This window comes from Stenella coeruleoalba (genome assembly GCF_951394435.1).
Source record: "Stenella coeruleoalba genome assembly, chromosome: 7".
In the NCBI taxonomy this organism is placed as follows: domain Eukaryota; kingdom Metazoa; phylum Chordata; class Mammalia; order Artiodactyla; family Delphinidae; genus Stenella; species Stenella coeruleoalba.
In genome coordinates, this window is record NC_137153.1 from 112,448,489 (window position 1) to 112,467,052 (window position 18,564).

At 53.7% G+C, this 18,564-nt stretch overlaps 2 protein-coding genes across 3 annotated transcripts in view; one reads left to right on the plus strand and one right to left on the minus strand.

Moving 5' to 3' along the window:
• Positions 1-2,265, minus strand: part of NR6A1 (nuclear receptor subfamily 6 group A member 1) — a 205,535-nt gene extending 203,270 nt beyond the window's left edge. For both annotated transcript variants that reach the window (XM_079926417.1, XM_079926416.1), the window contains exon 1: positions 1,972-2,265. In XM_079926417.1, the coding sequence (XP_079782543.1) occupies positions 1,972-2,071 (100 nt within the window). In that variant the 5' untranslated portion in view covers positions 2,072-2,265. The remainder of the gene's footprint in view (positions 1-1,971) is intronic.
• A 436-nt stretch (positions 2,266-2,701) lies between these two features.
• Positions 2,702-18,564, plus strand: part of OLFML2A (olfactomedin like 2A) — a 31,915-nt gene continuing 16,052 nt past the window's right edge. Inside the window, exons 1-3 of the mRNA XM_079926025.1 lie at positions 2,702-2,714; positions 7,959-8,333; positions 16,440-16,703. Coding sequence (XP_079782151.1) covers positions 8,205-8,333; positions 16,440-16,703 — 393 coding nt within the window. The 5' untranslated portion in view covers positions 2,702-2,714; positions 7,959-8,204. The remainder of the gene's footprint in view (positions 2,715-7,958; positions 8,334-16,439; positions 16,704-18,564) is intronic.

The following is an 18,564-nucleotide window of genomic DNA, read 5'->3' on the forward strand; positions in this document are numbered from 1 at the left end:
ATCCTTTGTTCCTATGATACTGTCTCCTTCTACCCTAACTGGATTCCAGCCTCCTCCTTTGTGACACGGGATTTTATTGATCTCGAACATGTTCACATTCAGAAATTAGTCTCCAAAGACATCCCAAGGGACTGCCAGCCACCTAGATACCGCACATCACAGACATCTCAGAAAAGGACAAGAGCTTTGAAAACATATCACTATTTGGTCAGCAACATTTAGTGAAGTTAACCAGGCTCTCTTGGAAACAGACTTTTCCCTTAACTGGTAAAAAAAAAATACCAGATCTACTCAAACTGGCAATAAATGTTTGATGAGTTAATAAATTTATAAAGGCGCAGATCCACCCCAAGATTTCTCCCCTTGTGTAACTCCTCATTCATTCAACAACTGAGCACCCAAGTGACCTATTTTCAGGTTACTTTCTTCACACCTGCCAGGTCACTGTCCTGATTGAGAAACTTCTTGCTAAAGCAATTAATTTTTAGTGCCTCCTAACTGTCCCGGGTGTTTGCATTCAATTTGAAATCTGTTACTTGTTAGACACTGTTCGGTCCTAGATCTTTCAGAGAATTGGGCGTTTATGGCGCAGAGAGGGGAGGAGACACGGATCTCCGAGAGCCTGCCCTTTATTCGGAAATGAGGAGATTTGAAAGGTGGAAGGCAGGGCAAATAAATAAATAAATCGGGTTTGCCGCCGAAGCGTTTGCGGGCCGGTACGAGCACCCTTTGTAATGCAGGCCTCCCGGGGCTAACGCCTGCGCTAATTGCTCCAGGGAGCTTTCCAAGTTCAAAAGTTCACCTTTTACGACCTCACAAAAGCTCCTTACACGTTACCAATAAAAACATTCCGCGGCAAACACTGAGGGGGAAAATATCAAACAGATACAAATAAAACACCCTGCGGGGGTAGCACAGAGCCGAGGGGAGGAGGGTGAGTAGGGCCCAGCCAGAGCCCCGAGGAACCTGAGGACTTGGCCCGGACGTGGGGGCAGGGAGAGAGCGGTGGGAAGGGCCGGGCCAGGTGAGGAATCCTCCGGCCCTGGGCTCCGGGATCGCGAAAGGAAGAGGAGAACTGAGGTTGGGCAGGCGCGGGCCAGGACAGACGGGTTTAAGAAGGGAAGAGGCAGGTGTCCCGGGCACCCGGTCGGGCCGGAGCTCTGAGCCAGCGGGCAGAAGGGGCTGAGCAGGGCGGGGGAACAGGCGGGCAGGAGAGCGCGGGGAAGGAGCGCAGAAAGGCGGGGTGCGGGGTCCGAAAGAGAAGAGAACCGCTGAGCCGGCAGCTACGGAACTGGGGGTCGGCACCGAGGTGGAGGCTGGGGCAGCAACGGAAGCGCGGCACCGCAGAAGAGAGGGAAAGAGGCTCCATAAAGGTGAGGGGCAGAGAAAACCAAGGGGTCGAGGGTGTGGCGGCGGCAGGGCGCAGAGGGAGAGTCCACGGAGGGAGGAGGGACCCGCGTGGGGGAGAGTTGTGGGGGGGAGGGGAAGGGGCTCGTCGCCGAAGGGACCCTTTGGGGAAGAGACCCCCACAGAAGAGTACCCGGGGGGGGGAAGGGGAGGCTGGGAGCGGAGGGAACCCGAGGGGGAGGGGGCTTCCCCACTGACGGGACTCGAGGTGAGGGGACCGGGGGAGAGCGAGAGGGGCCGGCGCAGAGGGGACCTGGGGGAGGGGGGAGGATTCGCGCAGAGGGACGGGGGGAGGGGAGGCCTGTGCTGAGGGGACAGAGGGGAGGGGAAAACGAAGGTCGGGGTGGAGGGAACCCGGCAGGGGGAGGATCCGCGCGGAGGGGAACCGGGAAGAAGGGGGAGGAGAGGGAGGGTCCGCGCCGAGGGGGACCGGGGTGAAGGTCCGCGCTGAGGGGATCCCGGGCCGCCGCGGCTTCCCAGAGTGAGAGTCCGCTGAGAGGAGGGGAATCCCCGGGGTAGGGGACTGGTTCTCGCCCGGCGAGACTCTGCACGCCCCTCACCCACCGTTGCGCGGCGGCGGAGGGAGCGCGGCGGGCGGCTCCAGGAACCCCGCCGAGCCCCCGCCGCCTCCCCCTCCGCTAGGCGGCCGTTCGTCCCGCTCCATGCGGTGGTGCTCAGGGCCCGCGCTCGGTTCGCTGCTCCGCCATGACCGGCGCCCTCGTCGTCGTCGTCGTCCGCCGGGGGGGAGGGGGCTGTCAGGGGCCGGCGGGGTGCCGGCCGCGGCACTCTCTGGGCCCCGAGCCGCCGGGCTCCGCGCCCCTCCGCGCCGCGCCCCCTCAGCACTGGCCAGCTCCCACCCCCGACGTCACGCGCCGCTGCCACGCACTGCCCTACGGGGCACGCTGGGAATTGGAGTCCGCCGAGCGAGGCCGGCCACGCGGGACCCCACCAACTGAAGGGGTGGGAGGAAGGAAAAGCGGCCTTGAGAAGGGAAGGCCAAGGCCTTTCAATATCATGAACCCTGATGAAAACTTCTGGTAAAAATTGAATAAAGATTGCTTCAGGACCTTCTCTTTATTGTGATTTATCCATGTTCAACATCCCCTATGACGCCTCGTATCCCCCCGCCCCGAGAATGAGTCTTTCCTAGAAGGCGGATCGCGAAGGAGCCGGGTGAGCACGTGCAATGAAGCCCAGCCCTGTGGGCGGGGCTTATAGGGGGCGGAGCTTGGGTATTCACGAGGGCCTTCCTCCGCGGCTTCGGGACAAATTGGACCCGAGATTAAAGGGCCGGAGTTTAACTCGAGGTGACTGCGTTCGTATGCAAATGGGATCTATAAAACTCCGCTTTCCGGAGTACTCTTTAAAGCCTTTTACCTCCGGGTGGGCGGGAAAGGTTTAAGTTTCTCTTCCTCCTCTTTCATTCTCCCCCTGCCCAAAGAACAGAATGGCAAACTAAGCTTCAGGCCATTGATGCCGATAAAGAAACTCAGACTCTTGACTCCTGAGGTCTTGAAGCCCTCCGTTTGCGAGGGTCCTTACCCGGTTTTGTTCGCCTTCCCTTCTCCTCAGCTTTCCTATCTGTAAAATGGGGTTGGAATAGGGACGGGGTCCAATTGGAAGATCCCAATCTCCCCCACACCCGCTCCTTGCCTCAGTTTCCCAGAGCAAAATCCCGGATTTTGCAATTTCCGCTGCTGAGCCCACCTCCTGCGGCCACCAGGTGGCGCGCGGCCTCCAGCCTCTGGGCCTGCCGGGGGCGTACGCCTTCAGCGACCCTCTCAGGAAAGGGCTCATCGCGGCTGCCTCCCAAGGTCTAACTAAGCTCTACCTGGCCTGTTCGAAAACAAAGAACAAGAACACTGGTTCCTTGCCCACCTCTACTCTGCTGGGTTATGCTGCAGCTTCCTCACTGGCTGCCCATTCCACACCCTGACCCCTACCCCGCCCCACCAATCAGTTGGCTCCTCTATGTCATTGCTTGCTTAATTTTCAAGTCCTCATCCTGGCATTCGCACCCCTGCCTGGTCTGACCCCTGCCACATTTCCCATTATACCCCTTCCCTCACCTGCTAGGCAGGATGTTTTGCAATGCTTCCCTGCATTTATGGGTTGGTTGGCTGTTCCTTACCGACACCGGTTAACCTGTACTGCATCCTTAATCTGCTCGGGCTACCGTTCTGAGAGATTTACATTAACGCTATGCTCTGAACCTCATATCTGCTCTATGAGGTAGCTCCAACATTGCCGCTATCACACACTGATGAAATCACCCATCAGTAATGGGGATTCCAAAGCCAGTCGGTCAGACACCTGAACCTGAACGCTTGGCTCCTTCACACTACTGGCTTCACCCAACACAATCCCAAACTCCTATTCATCTTTCAAGATCCTGTTCAAATAGCCCCTCACGGATATTAATATCTCCCACCAGGGAACATCTAGTTCCCCTCTGTGTTCCCTTACTGCTCTGTTGAGCTCTCTGATCTCTCTGTGGACTGTGAGAAATGATCTCTCTGTGATTGCTTCCCCACTACCGTTCCCCAGCCCCAGAGGGGGAGGGGAGCCCTTAGAGTTGGGGGTCGTGGGGGGGGAGGGAGACAGAGGAGATGGGTCTTCTGGGCCATTCCCTCAGTTCTGGGTTCTAAAATGAGTTAGGACCAGGTGGCCTTCCTAGAGCCAAAGCTTGCTTTTGTCATAGACCTCTGGAGGCAGTGAGTTCCCCTTCCTTGGAGATCCAATCAGGGCCTAAGTGGCACTGCAGAAACCTCCGGAAGGACTGGGGTTTCAGTGGTGGATGAAATTCTAAATCGACTCTCAAAGATGGACAGAAAAGTTCAGCCAAATGCTCAGTCCTTGGAAGTAGCTCCTCCTCATCCTTCAGACTCCAGCTCTGTTGTCACTTCCTCCCAAAAGCCTTTCTATAAACTTATTTATTTTATGTATTTATTTTTGGCTGAGTTGGGTCTTCGTTGCTGCGCACGGGCTCTCTCTAGTTGCGGCGAGCGGGGGCTACTCTTCATTGCGGTGCACAGGCTTCTCGTTGCGGTGGCTTCTCTCGTTGCAGAGCACAGGCTCTAGGCGTGCAGGCCTTGGTAGTTGCAGCACGCGGGCTCAGTAGTTGTGGCGCATGGGCTTAGTTGCTCTGCGGCATGTGGGATCCTCCCAGACCAGGGCTCGAACCCGGGTCCCCTGCATTGGCAGGCGGATTCCTAACCGTTGCGCCACTCGGGAAGCCCCCAAAAGCCTTTCTAGATCTCCCTTTTTTCTCACTCTCATCATTATAACCCCAACTGCTGAGCACAGAACCTGAACACAGTAGACACTCAATAAATAATTGCTGAGTGGGTGAAAAAACAAGTAAAACATATCTGATTTTTCTACTTAATAAGTGCAACTTTGGTTACCTCCAAGCCTCAAAGTCCTGGTTTCTAAGGGGGGAGGGATAATAGTGATAGTTACTACCTCACAGGATTGTTATGAGAATCAAATAAGATGATGCATGCAAAGCAATTAATATAAGGTCTGGCATAATAAATGGGACCTGTTAACTAATGTTATTTAAAGAGTGGTCCTAATTCCCAGTTACTTCTCTTCTGAAAATGCTTCTTGGGAAGAGTCAACTACCACAAAACTGAGAAAGGTGAGGGAAATGACTGTGTCCTGAGACCCCAGCCACTGACTGTTCTAAGCAGAGAGGGTCCTGTGAGGTAGGCACTTACTGTGGACCCTTTCCCTTACATTGTCCCCCCAACAATCCTGAGAGGTCAATACTTTTCTCCCCAGATTACAAATGAGAAAACAGGCTCAGAAGGACAGGTGAAGAAGACTCCCCCCACCAGCAGGACAAATGACAAAAGAGCTAGGAAGGAAAATATCTAAGAAGAATGAAGGATCTGGGGGTGGGGGGAGTGCTGAGGTCAGAGGTAGACAAACAACCAGTCAGAGCTACAGCTAAGAACAAGGCAGGTAAGGGCTCCACCATGAGGGCCTTGTCCTGTGGTGGGAGAGACAGACACTAATCAAACAAAATAATCACATACCCACAATTACACATAAGTGCTACGACTGAGAACATGCTTAGAAGTTCCTGGTGCTATGGGAGTGTGTGACAGGGCTCAATTTGGTCAGGGGCGGGGACGGGGGGATAATGAGCATTGAAGATGGAAGGATGAGTAGGAATGAGTCACAGTGAGTGGAGAGAGAGAGTTTCAGGGGGAAGGAACAGCCTGTGCAAAGGTCCCGAGGTCATGTTGAAACAGAAAATTCATTGTGGCTGGAGCCTACCCAGGGACAGAGTGCAGGAGACAAGGGTGAAAAGGAGGAAGCCGGAGGAAACCATGGGGCCATGTGGGAGAACAGCCAGCAGGGGGGGCAGAATTCTCTGATGACAGCAGCCTTGCTCTTCCAAGACCTAGCCAGAGAGTCCCAGCCAGGCTGCATGGGGAGAAAGGGCTGGGAAAGGGAACCCCCACCAGGTTCTGTTTGTTTTAAGTACATTTTGTCTATTATCTGAATAGATAGGAAACACACTGCAAAATTCCCAGGTTGCAAAAAAGTATTCAGTGAAAAGTAAGCCTTTCTCCTTACTGGATTCCCAGCAGCTGGCTCTCCTCCTTATCCATTAATTGTGTCCATTCCCAGATTGTGCACATAAGAACACACACCATATTTGTTTTGTACACTAATCTAGCCCTCCCCAGGGGATCTCTAGTTATGAAAGAAGCTAATTTGTACTGAACACCTACTGCACATGATTCTTTAATTCAACTGAGAGTTATGGACCACCTGACCTTGTGCTGAGCCAGTGGTTCTCAAATTTTAAATCCCCTGGAGGGCTGGTTAAAAACCACAGATTGGGGACTTCCCTGGTGGCGCAGTGGTTACGAATCCGCCTGCAAATGCAGGGGTCACGGGTTCGAGCCCTGGTTCGGGAACATCCCACATGCCGCGGAGCAACTAAGCCTGGGAGGCACAACTGCTGAAGCCTGCATGCCTAGAGCCTGTGCTCCGCAACAAGAGAAGCCACCGCAGTGAGAAGCCTGTGTACCGCATCGAAGAGTAGCCCCTGCTTGCCGCAACTAGAGAGAGCTCACGCGCAGCAACGGAGACCTAATGCAGGTCTTCGTTGCAAAAAAAAAAAAAAAGCAAATTGGATCATTTCACAGCCCTGATTTTAAAAAACCTTCTTTAAAACAAACAGATTGTTGGGACTTCCCTGGCGATCCTGTGGCTAAGAATCCACGCTTCCGCTGCAAGGGGCACGGGTTCGATCCCTGGAGAAGGAAATAAGATCCCAAAAGCCGCACGGTGGGACCAAAAAAAAAAAAAGAAACACACAGATGGTTGGGCCCCACCCCTGGAGGAGCTTCTGCCTCCTTAGGTTGAGGCCTTATATTTGCATGTCTAACAAGTTCCCAGGTGATGCTGAGGCTGCTGGTCCAGGGACCACACTTTGAGAACCACTGAGCTAGCTGCTTGTGGACAAAGTATGTGGACAGGAAGGCCTTATTCCTCTCCCACAAGAGAAGGCATGAACAGACACAAAGAAACACATACCAACAATATAGTTCATAAAGTGATAGATTCCATGAGGAAAATGAAGAGGGTGGAGGAGTGCAGGAAGGGGAAGTGCTGGAAAGTAAGGATAGGGTAGGCGTGGAAGGTAGCAACACTTGAGGGCACAAATCAGTGTTCCTTTTTGAGCAGTTGAAGTTTACAAAGCCAGGCAAGCACACACAAGAGGAGGCTTCTTGGGCTCAAGGGAGGGGTAATCTACAGACGTAGTGAGGAGAGGTTAGAAAAGGGGGTCCACTCCCCCTCACCCCCACCCCCACCCCCACGGCGTGCACAGAGGCAGAAGGACTTGTAGAAGTGACTGAGTCGTCCGCGTTGAGATCCGAGGGCAAATCCGAGAGAGGAGAGTTGGAGAAGGGGGCGTGATCAAGAGCTGTGGATTCTGAGAGGGTAGAGAGGTGCCGCTTTGGATTGGGTTGCAGGAGGGCCCAGAGACCCCAACAAGGCATTTCCATAGTGAGACTGAAGACCCCTGGAGCGCCGGGATGAGCAGGGAATTTGAGGACTGGCGACCGCAGATGGTTCCTCAGGAAAGTTTTGTTGCTCAGGAAGCGGAGAAATGAGGCGCTCCCTCAGGCGGATGGGGAGGGTGTTTAAAAGGTTGCAGTGCTGGAGTTTAGTTGGGGGTTGATGGGAGAGATCTCGGAGGGAGGAAGAAATGGAACATGCAGGAGAGAGGGGTCTGAGCCTTGAGAAGGGTAGAGCTGGCAGGGTCTGAGTGTTCAGAGAACTCAAAAGTTTCGCCTGCCCTGGAAACATCACTCATCTGAAATTTACAACCAACTCCAAAAGGAAAGCACTATTTTCCCCGTTTAACAGACGAGGAAACTGAAGCTCAAAGAGGTGAAGAGACACGTCCAAGGTCCCACATCTCAAAGAACAGGACCTCACTCGGTGTAGGGAGCCCGCGCTCCTCTCACTACCCCCGCTGCTCCTGCGGGCTCCGAACAAGACCCTTTTTTGTGTCCTTACAGGGATGCCCTTTGGAGAGCCGCCCAATGGCAAAGAGGCCCGGCTGAGAGCGGGCCCGCGGGGTGGGGTGCCCCCCCTTCATCCTAGCTCCGCCCCCAGCGGCGCGGGAGGGGGCGCGGGGCGGGGAGCAGCGGGCAGACGCGGGGCGCGCGGGACTGGTAGAGCTGGCGGCGGCGTCCGGCTAGCAGTGCTGCCCGCGCTTCCCGGCCTCCGCGCCCACTGTCCGTGCCCGCCTTGCCCGTCCCACCATGGCCGCAGCCGCCCTCTCGCCCCGGCCTCGGCCCGGGCCTGGAACCCGGCCGCTGCCTCTGCTCCTGCTGCCTCTGCTGCTGCTGCTGCTGCTGCTGCGTGCCAGCCCGGTGCGCGCTGACAGTAAGGTACGTGCGGCCCTCCGACTAGGGCGCAGCTCGGCGTGTAGCCTGGCGCGAGGGGGCGCTGTGGCTGGGGGTGCCGGCTAAGCATGGTGTCTGGGCCAGGAACAGAGGACCCAGAGAGGGGAGACTTAACAGGGAGGCCGCAGGGGCAGGGACCCTGGGAGAGGAGTGCGTGGGGGAAGAAGGGCTGGAGATAGATGGCAAGGGTGCTTGGGACCCCGAGCCTCTGGAAGGGGAGCTGGACACAGTCCAGTGCGGGGAGGAGGTCAGTACTGAAACCCCGGGCCAGGGAGAAGGGGTACTGGGAACTTAAAGGCAGCCCAGACAGGGAGATGCAGTCCCCAGCCTAGGGAGGGGATTCCCAGGAGCGCTGGGCAGGGGCAGCCTGGAGATCTGGCTCAAAGTTTCCATGGGAGGCTGACCCACGTGGAGACAGACCCCCGGGTAACTGCTACCTAGCGACCCCTAGGTTTGCAGCAGGCCCTGGGCCAAGGCTTTCAGGCCATACGTGGGACCCAATGAACCCAGCTGGGCTGGCCACTCTCCTGACCTCTGGGTGTTCCTGCCAGAGATCTCATGCACCCTCCAGAAGACACGGTGTCTCCAGAAGTGGCTGAGCTGCTCAGTTATAGCTGAAAGGATCTGCTCTGGTGTCAGGCAGACCTGGGTTCAAATCCCGCCTCCGTCTCTCAGCTGGTGACCCTGGGCCTTTATGATCTCTAGATCAGTGGAATCAGGCCTGGGTAGTGCTTAGCAGCACTCTGGCACCTAGTGGGTCCAATAAATGATACTGTGATTTTGAAATCTTACCACAGAGACCCCAGAAGGGGGTGTGATCCAGAATGTAGAGAGGAGAAGCACTTAGAGTCAGTCAGAGCAGGGACCTCTTGAGCATGTTCTAGAAATGACCCGGTGAGGACTGGGTTGGGACTGGGGGCAAGTGAGAGGCAGGAGGGAGGTACTGCAGAGCATGAGAGTAAGAGTGACTTCTCTTGATGTCTCTCCAGCCTCTTTCCTGGGTAGGAGGTGAGGCTGCCCTGTCCACAGGCAGGTAAAGGGCAGAGGTCACTAGCCACATGGTAAGTATATAAGCAGTGGGCACTGGCAAACCTTCAGCCTGAAGATTCAGCTCAGGGTATGCAAACAAGTGAGCTGCAGTCCTAACCACGTGCTCCAAAGACGAGGAGGGAATGAGTATCATTCCCATTTTACAGATGGGGCAATTAGGATGTATAGAAAGACAGCTAGCTTGTGGATCAAAAAACCTAGGTTCTGGCCCTTTGTTGTTTTTTGTCTGTGTGACCTTGGGCAAGTCACTGACTGTTTCTGGACCTCTGGACATCTGAAAAACATTGTCTCCCCAACTTCCCTTCCGTATAGGCCCTTCTAGGATTCCCTGACCTGGCTCAGGGAGGGGAACAAGTGAGCAAAAAACCCCAGCTAACCTGGTCAGCACTCTGCCACCTCTCATCTCTCTGGCTGGGAGGAATATTTGGTCTTGGGCATCCTCTGAGCCATGCAGAGAGCTGTAGAGCTTGTGGGGGAGGGCTCGCATTCAAAGCAAAGCAAAGACAAAGAAAACCCAACACCCTGTTTATGTAGTGAGTCAGCCAAACACTTGCTAGGCTGGGGGTGTGTGTGTGTGTTTATTTGTCCCAGGGCAAGCTGGGGCTGGTGGGGTGGGGAGGCACATCCTAGAGTTTGGAGGGTGAAGCAGCTGGGGGACTCAGCACAGCCCTCCCCCAGACACCTCCCACCCCACACCACTCAGCCAGCTGGGAAAAATAAAAATCAAGTGATGGGTGAATTTACTCTGCATTCCTCAGCACAGTCGGACTCCTGCTGGCTCTGTAGAGAGAGCTGTTTTCATTATCACCCTCCCTCCCCCAACAATCCTCCTTCCTCTTCAAGCCTGTCCTATTTTCTGAGGGTGAGGGGAGAGCCCTTTGGAAGGCCAGTCTGGGACTTGAAATCTATCTAGGGCCCTAAAGGGTTAAGTTGGCCCCTCCTCAGACTTCCTGCTCCTGGGCGGTCCAGCCTCACCTTCTGCCCAGTACTTTCAGGGGTACAGGGGCAGCTCAACCCCAGTACTCACCAAGGAACTCTGTGGTCTTGGCCAGCTCCTCACTCAGCGTGTTTCAATTTTGTGTTTATAACAAGGTCTCTCCTAAGCAGGACTTGGGGTTTCCATCTAAGGAAGTGCTTTGCCCGTCTTGGGAGTGGGAGAAGGAGTTCACAGCTTCCCTGGCATATCTGAGGGGCTGCCCAGTGTGAAGGTTAGGATGGACAGACAGGTAACCACGTGAAACCCAGGCACAGCACCAGAGACCTCTGGGAACCTGCTTTTTGCTGCGTGTCCTAGGAATGTGGCTAAGAATTCCCCATCTCTACCTCAGTTTCCCCATCTGTGAAAGGGCTGCTGGCACCTCATGTTCCCCATGCATCCTGGGGTGGGAAGGGGGTCTTTGGTCAGCCCTGCTGCTTATCAGAGGCCCGAAGACAGTGGGGAGGCCAAGGCCTGTGGCAGCTGGGCCAGGGCAGCAGGAGGGCTAGCACAGGCAGGCGGTGGTGTCCCAGGCTGGATCACATTGTTCCCGGCGAGGCCGGTCCGGGAGGCTTAGGTGTTGCTGCCCCTCCACTCGGGGAGTTGCTGCCTGTGGGTGTAATCGGAAACAGGCTCCAGAGCAGGCGAGGGCTGCACAGTGATGGAGTCCTCCTTCTGCACACACAGAGTGTGGGACCCAGTGAGGCCCCGCGGGCTCTCTCTGCAGGGAAGGTCTTGCTCCATCTCTCCTATTGGCTGGGGCACGGGAAGAGCATCCTGGGCGCCAAGCCCCTGCCCAGGATTTACATTCAGGATCTCACACAACACTCTAAGACTTCAGTGCTCCCTCCCCGTTTGACAGACTTGAACACTGAAGCTCAAAAGAGTCAGGTTGGGGCTGCTGAAAAATCCAAGATAGGGAACTTGGGGAGTTTGGAGATTCCTGGGACTCTAGGATTCTCAGCCTTTAGTGGGCATCCAAATACCTGGGGAGCCTGAGAGAGTCTGAGTGAAGGGATGTGGAGTAAGGACAGGGCATCTGCATTTTCCAAGTCATTCCACCCCAGGTAATTCTGAGGCACATCTCTAGTTGAGAACTCTTGGAGGTTTGTGGAGCAAGAGAATAACAGATCAACAAAAAGGAGCTTTTGGAAGGTTAATCCAGCAGAGAGGTGGCTCCTGTATTGCCCAGGTAGCAGCTGATGCAACCTGAGCTTGGGCTGCGGCCAGGGAGTAGAGACCAAGAGATTGAGATAGGAGATATTTAGAATGAAGCATCCATCGGAAGAACGTGACTGATGGGTTCCAGAGTAGGAAGGAGGCTCAGAGACCTGGGTTGGGCAGGAAGGTAGGTAGACACGGGTTTGGGAGAAGATGCTGGGCCCAGTTTTGGATGGATTAAGTTTGGGGTACCTTTGGGGTGCATCCAGAGGGAGGTGTCCAGCTGACCATGGGCTCTAGGGGAGGTCTTTCCCTGCAGGAGGACATGGAAACTGTCTCTCAGTGAATCTGGGCTGGCCATGAGAGAATAGGGAAGATTCAACCTCAAGGTGACACAATTTGAAACTGTTCTGTTTCTAGAACATTTTATCGGTTGAACCCCCTCTTCCCCATTCTGGCCAGATTTATCCATCTCCCTTCAGAAATATCAAGTTCACCTTCTTGCCACCTTATTGCGGGATTTCCTTGCAAATTGCTAGGGAGCTTTTTAAGCACAAGTCACCCGCACTCCTGGGGGCTTCGGCAGCAGTGTGTGCTGAGCAAGCCTGCAGGGAGGGATGGGGGGCTGAGGCAGCAACTCCAGCCCTCAGGCCAAGGGCAAGGTGGGTCAGGCTCAGTGGGAGCCCCATTTCCCCTGCCCCACCAAGGCCGGATCCAGGGCCAGCATCTCTATCCCAGCTCAGTTGCTGGTGGAGAAGCCCTTGCCTGGTGATTACTGGTGGTCATAGGAGGAAGAGCATGTGAACTAAATTTTGGAGTCAGCCTGTGCTGTGTGACCCTGGGCAAGCCCCTCATCTTCTCTGATGCTCAGATTTCTTCTCTCCAAGATGGGTTCGTGGTGAGAGCAAAGAGGTAGAAAATGATGTACAAACGTGAGGGAGGGTTATTGGGAGCAACTTCAGTAGCAAGTAGACAACAGTTATTCTATGCCAGGCACTCTGCATGCATTGACTCATTTTAGCCTCAGGACAAGCTTATGAGGAAAGGAGTGTTATCCTCCCCATTTTACAGAGGAGGAAGCTGAGGCTCAGAGGGGTCAAGGTCATGCAGGGAGGACACGTGGGAGCTGGGATTTGAGCCCAGGCCTGGCTCCTTTCCATGGTGCTCTGCCGCCTCCAGTCAAGCAGCACAGGACATAGTAACCACAGGAGGTAGGGGCCTGCCTGGGCTCCTGGCAGCCGGGGCTGGGGCAGAGGCCCTCTTCTGACTCCATTCCTGACTCCTGGCCTGTGTCAGGGCCTTGGCCGCCCCCATCAGGACGTAGCACCTCATCTGAGGAGGGAAGGAATGTTGCGGTCTGATGTGGAGGCCGCTGCTGGTGGGGATGGGCGTTGGATTATGGGTGAGTCCTGAGGAAGAGGCCTCTCTGGCCTGGCCACACAGAACACACACACATCCCCTCACTGGGCTCTTACCCCAACCTGGGGGAGTGGGTGGGGGGTGGCTAGGGGTTCCAGCGGAGCCGGGAAGGGGGCCCAGAGTCTCAAAGAGAAGGCAGGCTTACCGTAGTAGCAGCGATCTAAAGAATGTACAGCATCCGAGCCTGGCTGTCCGCGTTCACAGGCGGGGAGAATTGCCCAGCAGAGCCCAGGGTACACTTCGCCCACAGACAACCAGGGACAAAGCTTCCACCCGTAGCCACCTCCTTCCCCACACTCATCCTCCAGGGGACAGCAAGTCTACCCACCCTGGGCTCTGATCCCCTTGAACAAGTCATTTGATGGCTCCAGGGCTATTTCCTCATCTGGAGGACACTGCTAAGAATACCTACCAGTGCACCCACGTGGAGAAACAAAGGGAAAAACAAGCCCCTGTCAGGATTCTTGGTGGTAATAATAACAACTACAACATATTCCTGGTATTCCGTCTCTCAGTTCTCACACAGTCCTTTGCTGGGTACGCACTAGCAGTACCCTAATTTTACAGATGAGGAAACGGAGGCACAGAGAAGTTAAGTAATCTACCCAAGAGCACACAGCTGTAGGTGGCCCATGGCTGTGTTCCTAACCACTGCCCCACACTTCCCCAGCACTCAGTGAGTTCTCAGTAAATGTCTCCTCCCTGGGCTGTGCACCCCAGGCTTGCTTCCTCCACCCACCGTCTGTCCACAGAGCAGCCTGAGCGAGTGTCCCATGATGCAGATCTGACCCTGGCTCTCTCCTACTTAAAACCCTTCATGAATCCCCAGTGTTTTCAGGAGTAAGTGCAGATCCTCAGCCAAGTTTCAGGGCCCTCCACGAGCGGCTCTACCACCCCCAGCGTTAGCTCCTGCCACCCAGACTCTCTGCAGGCACCAGCCAGTCAACCTCCTCCAAGCTTCCAAAGTGCCAGGCCCTTGCTTGTCTTTGCATATATGACTTGCTCTCCCTGGAATGCTCTACTCATGCTTAGAGATGTCCCCTGGGGTGCCCTCCTCTGAGCAGTCTTCATGGGTGTCTTTTTCTGTGATCTCAGAGCTCACTACATCAGCTTCTCTCATGGTTGAGAAGGTCAAGGATGTACCTACCTCTATTTCTTCTGCACCTCCAGCTATCACCCAGAGTCTGGCTGAAGCCAGGGGTTCAAACAGGTGTCTGAGGGCTCAGAGCAGAAATGGAGTGCCTGCTGCCCTTCCCCAGAGGGCCCTGGGACACTCATGGGGACTGGGCTTGGCAGAAAGCCCAAGGGAGCCTTGATCTCACCTGGGTCCTGGTGGCTTCAGTGAGAGCTTAGTAGCCATGAGGCCTGCGGTGTTGGTTTGTTGATAGAGCCATAAATAGCTGTGTCCTGAGAGCCTGGAAGCCCAGGATGGGCTGGCTGAACCAGCTAGGGCAGTGGCTGGCTGGGGCTCCGAGAGCCCGGCTGGTGTGTGAGGGCAAGGTAGCCTGGAGGCGGTGACTGGGCCTGGCACCTACCGCTGATCTCACCAAGCTGAGTCTTGCAGGCACAAAGTCCTGCTGCCCCAGGGACCAGTGACCACACTTAGACACTGGGTATGTGGCCTCCCAGGGTGGGATTGAAGGAAAAGGGAGGAGGGAAGGGAAACCACTAAATGGAGGTCATTTGAGCCTCCCTATGAAGAGGCCGGGTATGGAGAGTCATCCATTTTACCACTGAGGAAATGAGGCTCAGAGAGGTTATGTAACCTGTTTAAGGTCACACAGGATGTGGGGAAACAGATTTGTAGGAGACGCAGCATAAACCAGTGATTTCTATCTGGAGGCAGATATCCAAAGCTGGATGTTCCCAGGTGAAGCTGTGTGAACTTGTGACTTCTCCTCTCTGAGCCTCTGTTTCTTTAGCTGTATTAATAATGGCTCACACTTAAGACACACTCACTGTTGCTTAGGCTCTGTTCTTTACCTATATTAACTCTTTTAATCCTCACGACAACTCCGTGAGGCAGGAGCCCATTTTACAAATGAGGAAACAGAGGCACAGAAAAATTGGGTTGCCCACAATCTCACAGTTACTGGCCTAGGCTCCAGACACCATGCTCTCAGCCCTGTGCTCTAGAGTGTCTGTAAAATACGGGCTTGTTGATCCAACAGATATTTCCAGGGCTCCTACTATCAGCCAAGCAGGCACTGTTCTGGGGATATAGGAGGGAACTAGACACAAGTCCCTGCCTCTAAAGGTGCCTTCAGTAGAGTTGGGGAGACAAAAAATAAGAAAACACAGATATTTCAGATGGTAGTACATGCAATAAAGAAAAGCAAAGCCACTAGATAAGGGGACAGAGAGAAATGGGAGGTGTGTGGTCAGGGAAGGCTTCTCAGAGGAGGTAATGTGTAAGTTAATGTGAGGGAATGAACTCAGGGAATATCGGAGGGATAGGGGTTTCAGGATGAGGGTACCAAATCTGCAAAGGCCCCTGAGGCTGGAGTGGAGTGAAGGAAAGAGTGGCAAAAGGAGGGCCTTGAGGGAGGGTGTCAGCTCACATAGGTCTTGAAGGCCAGGCTAAGGACTTTGGAGATAACGATACCCCCCCCCCATGCACAGATATTATTAAAGGGTGTAACGCACCTGAAACCTGGGATGTAGTAAGTGCTCCGTAAAAGGTCTCCATTCATATTTTTTTACTGTTGTGGCAAAATACACATAACATAAAATTTACCACTTTAACCATTAGCAAGTGTACAACTCAGTGGCATTTATGTAGTGCATTCATAAAGTTGTGCAACCATCGCCACTACCTAGATCCAGAACATTGTCATCACTCGCTCCAAAAGGAAACCGTGTACCCACTAAGCAGACACTCTCCATTCGCTCCTCTCTCTACATCCTGGGAACCACTAATCTGCTTTTTCTCTCTATGGACTTGCCTATTCTGGATATTAAATAAGTGGCTCTTTCATTTAGTATAATATTTTTCAAGGTTCATCCACGTTGTAGCATGTATCAGTACTTCATTCCTTTCTATGGCTGAATCATATTCCATTGTGGGGCTATACCGCACCTTGTTTATCCATTGATCAGTTGATGGACATTTGGGTTGTTTCTACCTTGTGGTTATTGTGAACGGTGCTGCTGTGAACATTCCTGTACAAGTCCTTGCTTTAACACCTGTTTTCAATTCTTTAGGTATATACCCAGGGGAGTAGAATTATTGGGTCACATGGTAATTCCATGTTTAACTTATTGAGAAACAGCCAAACTGTTTGTCACAGCGGCCATTACTCTTTTCATTGTTGTTATTATTATAAGGTTTCTATTTCCTTGTAAGGAAATTTGTTTCCTTCTCAGCCCACTCTAATGGTGCCCCCAAAGGCCAGGGGGGCCGGATCCTGCTACCTGTCCCTCCCTCTCCTTCTCTCCCCCTCCCTCCAGCGCTGGCCTTCGGCTCACCGGGGCCCCTCTTGCAGGTGTTCGGCGACGTGGACCAGGTGCGCATGACCTCGGAGGGCTCAGACTGCCGCTGCAAGTGCATCATGCGGCCGCTGAGCAAGGACGCGTGCAGCCGGGTGCGCAGCGGGCGGGCGCGAGTGGAGGACTTCTACACGGTGGAGACTGTGAGCTCCGGCACCGACTGCCGCTGCTCCTGCACCGCGCCGCCCTCCTCGCTCAACCCCTGCGAGAACGAGTGGAAGATGGAGAAACTCAAGAAACAGGCACCCGAGCTCCTCAAGGTAGGCTTTCTGGAGTAAAGGCCGGGATGGGACCGCACTCCTGCGTGAATACCTAGCATAGGCTGGCGCTGGCTATCCCTCCAATGAAAAGGCCACACGTTCTAAGGCAGGGGTCCCATTTCACAGGTGAGGAAACAGTGGCTCCCTGAGAGGAAACCAATTCCTGCCTAAGAGCATTCGGCCAGTCAGCGATGGAGGCAGCATCCTTTGGCTAGCTTACCTGGATAGAGCCCTTTACCACCTAGTAGCATCTATCCCAGTGTCCTGTGGTTTACCCAACCAGGTCATGTGTTAGCACCTCCATGTAGTATTTTGTGGCATTTGATTGTTTTTTATGTAATAACGTTTCCCATATTCACGTACCGCCTTCGTGCCAGACGTTGTGCTGAGCTCTTTTCTTTTTTTTTTTTTAACATTATTTCTCTAAATTCTTAAACCGTTTTGTGAAGTATGGGATCTTTGTCCTCATTTTAGAGGCAAGAAAACTGAGGCTTGGAGAAGTTAGGTAACTGGCCCAAGCTCTCACATAATGACATGCAGCCGCAAGTCTACACCATATTTTTATGTAAATTTTGTGCTTATAGTCCCCTCCCCCCACCCCACCATAGGAAGATTAGAAAGAGGCGCCACCTCTAGGTGTCACAGCCCTGTGCCGGGCCCACCACCAGGACCCATGGCTTGGACAGGCATGTGCAGGGAGACCACAGTCCCCCATACAGCCCGGCACCTTCGTGCCATTCACACCATGCGCAACTCCGTGCTTGGCGGGCCTGGTGGGGCTGGGATGTGAACTCACGGCCTGCTGTGTCCAAAGCATGTGTTCTAAATCACCCTGCTCTCCTGTCTTCCTTTCTGTAATAGCCAGATAATTTGGTGGCTTTTGAGAGGATCCTTTTCTTTTATAATTCCTTCCAAACATGTGTCTGTTTTGCCCTTTTCGTGTCAAGAACTGTGAAGTTGACTGAGATGTTACCCTACTTGTAAGCTAACAAGTTAGCCTGCTAGTTTCATGGACGCTGGCAGTAGACACGAGCCAGAGACAAAGGACTTTATTACTCACAGTCGCCAGAGTGTCTCCACTTTCTTGCACTGGTTCTCCCACTCACTTCCCACAGGGTGATGCAGTGAGGGCCAGATAACACCTGCACACACAGTGGGATGTTTTCCAAGAGAGGAGCCCCAACTTAGAGAATCCAGATCTCTTATAATGAGCGCCAAGCACACCTTCCCTGCTCCAGAGGGAAACACTCTGGATGCTCCAAGGCTGTTCACTCTGCAACAAGATGGCCTGGAACAAGGACAGTCAGTGCCTCTGCAGGCAAGACATGCAGAAAAGCAAGAGGCCTGGGAAGAACTGTCTCCCAACATTTGGCTAAAAATGTTTTCTTTAAATTTAACTTTAGTTTTATTTTTGTAACTACTGGATGGATACCAAAACTCTCGAAGTTGGGGGTGGCGATTGAATTTTAGGCCAAGTGGCCTCTTGACAACTTGGCAGTTCCTGGACCACACTGTCTCCCAAACCCAGTAGGGCCCTGCAGACTCCAGGCACTGAAGCCATAGGCCAGTCTTCAGTTACAGGGACAAAACCAACTTTTGCTCAAATCCACTTCTCAACAACTGAATTGTAAGCATACTTGACATGAGGATAGACAAAACCTTTTCCTAAATGCTGGCTAATTTAATCCTTGCTACAGCCCTTTGGAGAGGGAACTTATGTTCCCAGCTTTACTTGGGGGAGGAATCTGAGGCCCAGAGAGGAACTGTGACTTGCCTAACATAACACAGCAAGAAATTTGAATCCAGAATTCTCTGCTGTGTCCCCTTGCCCAGTGGAGAGGTCACTGGGCAGTTCTCTCAG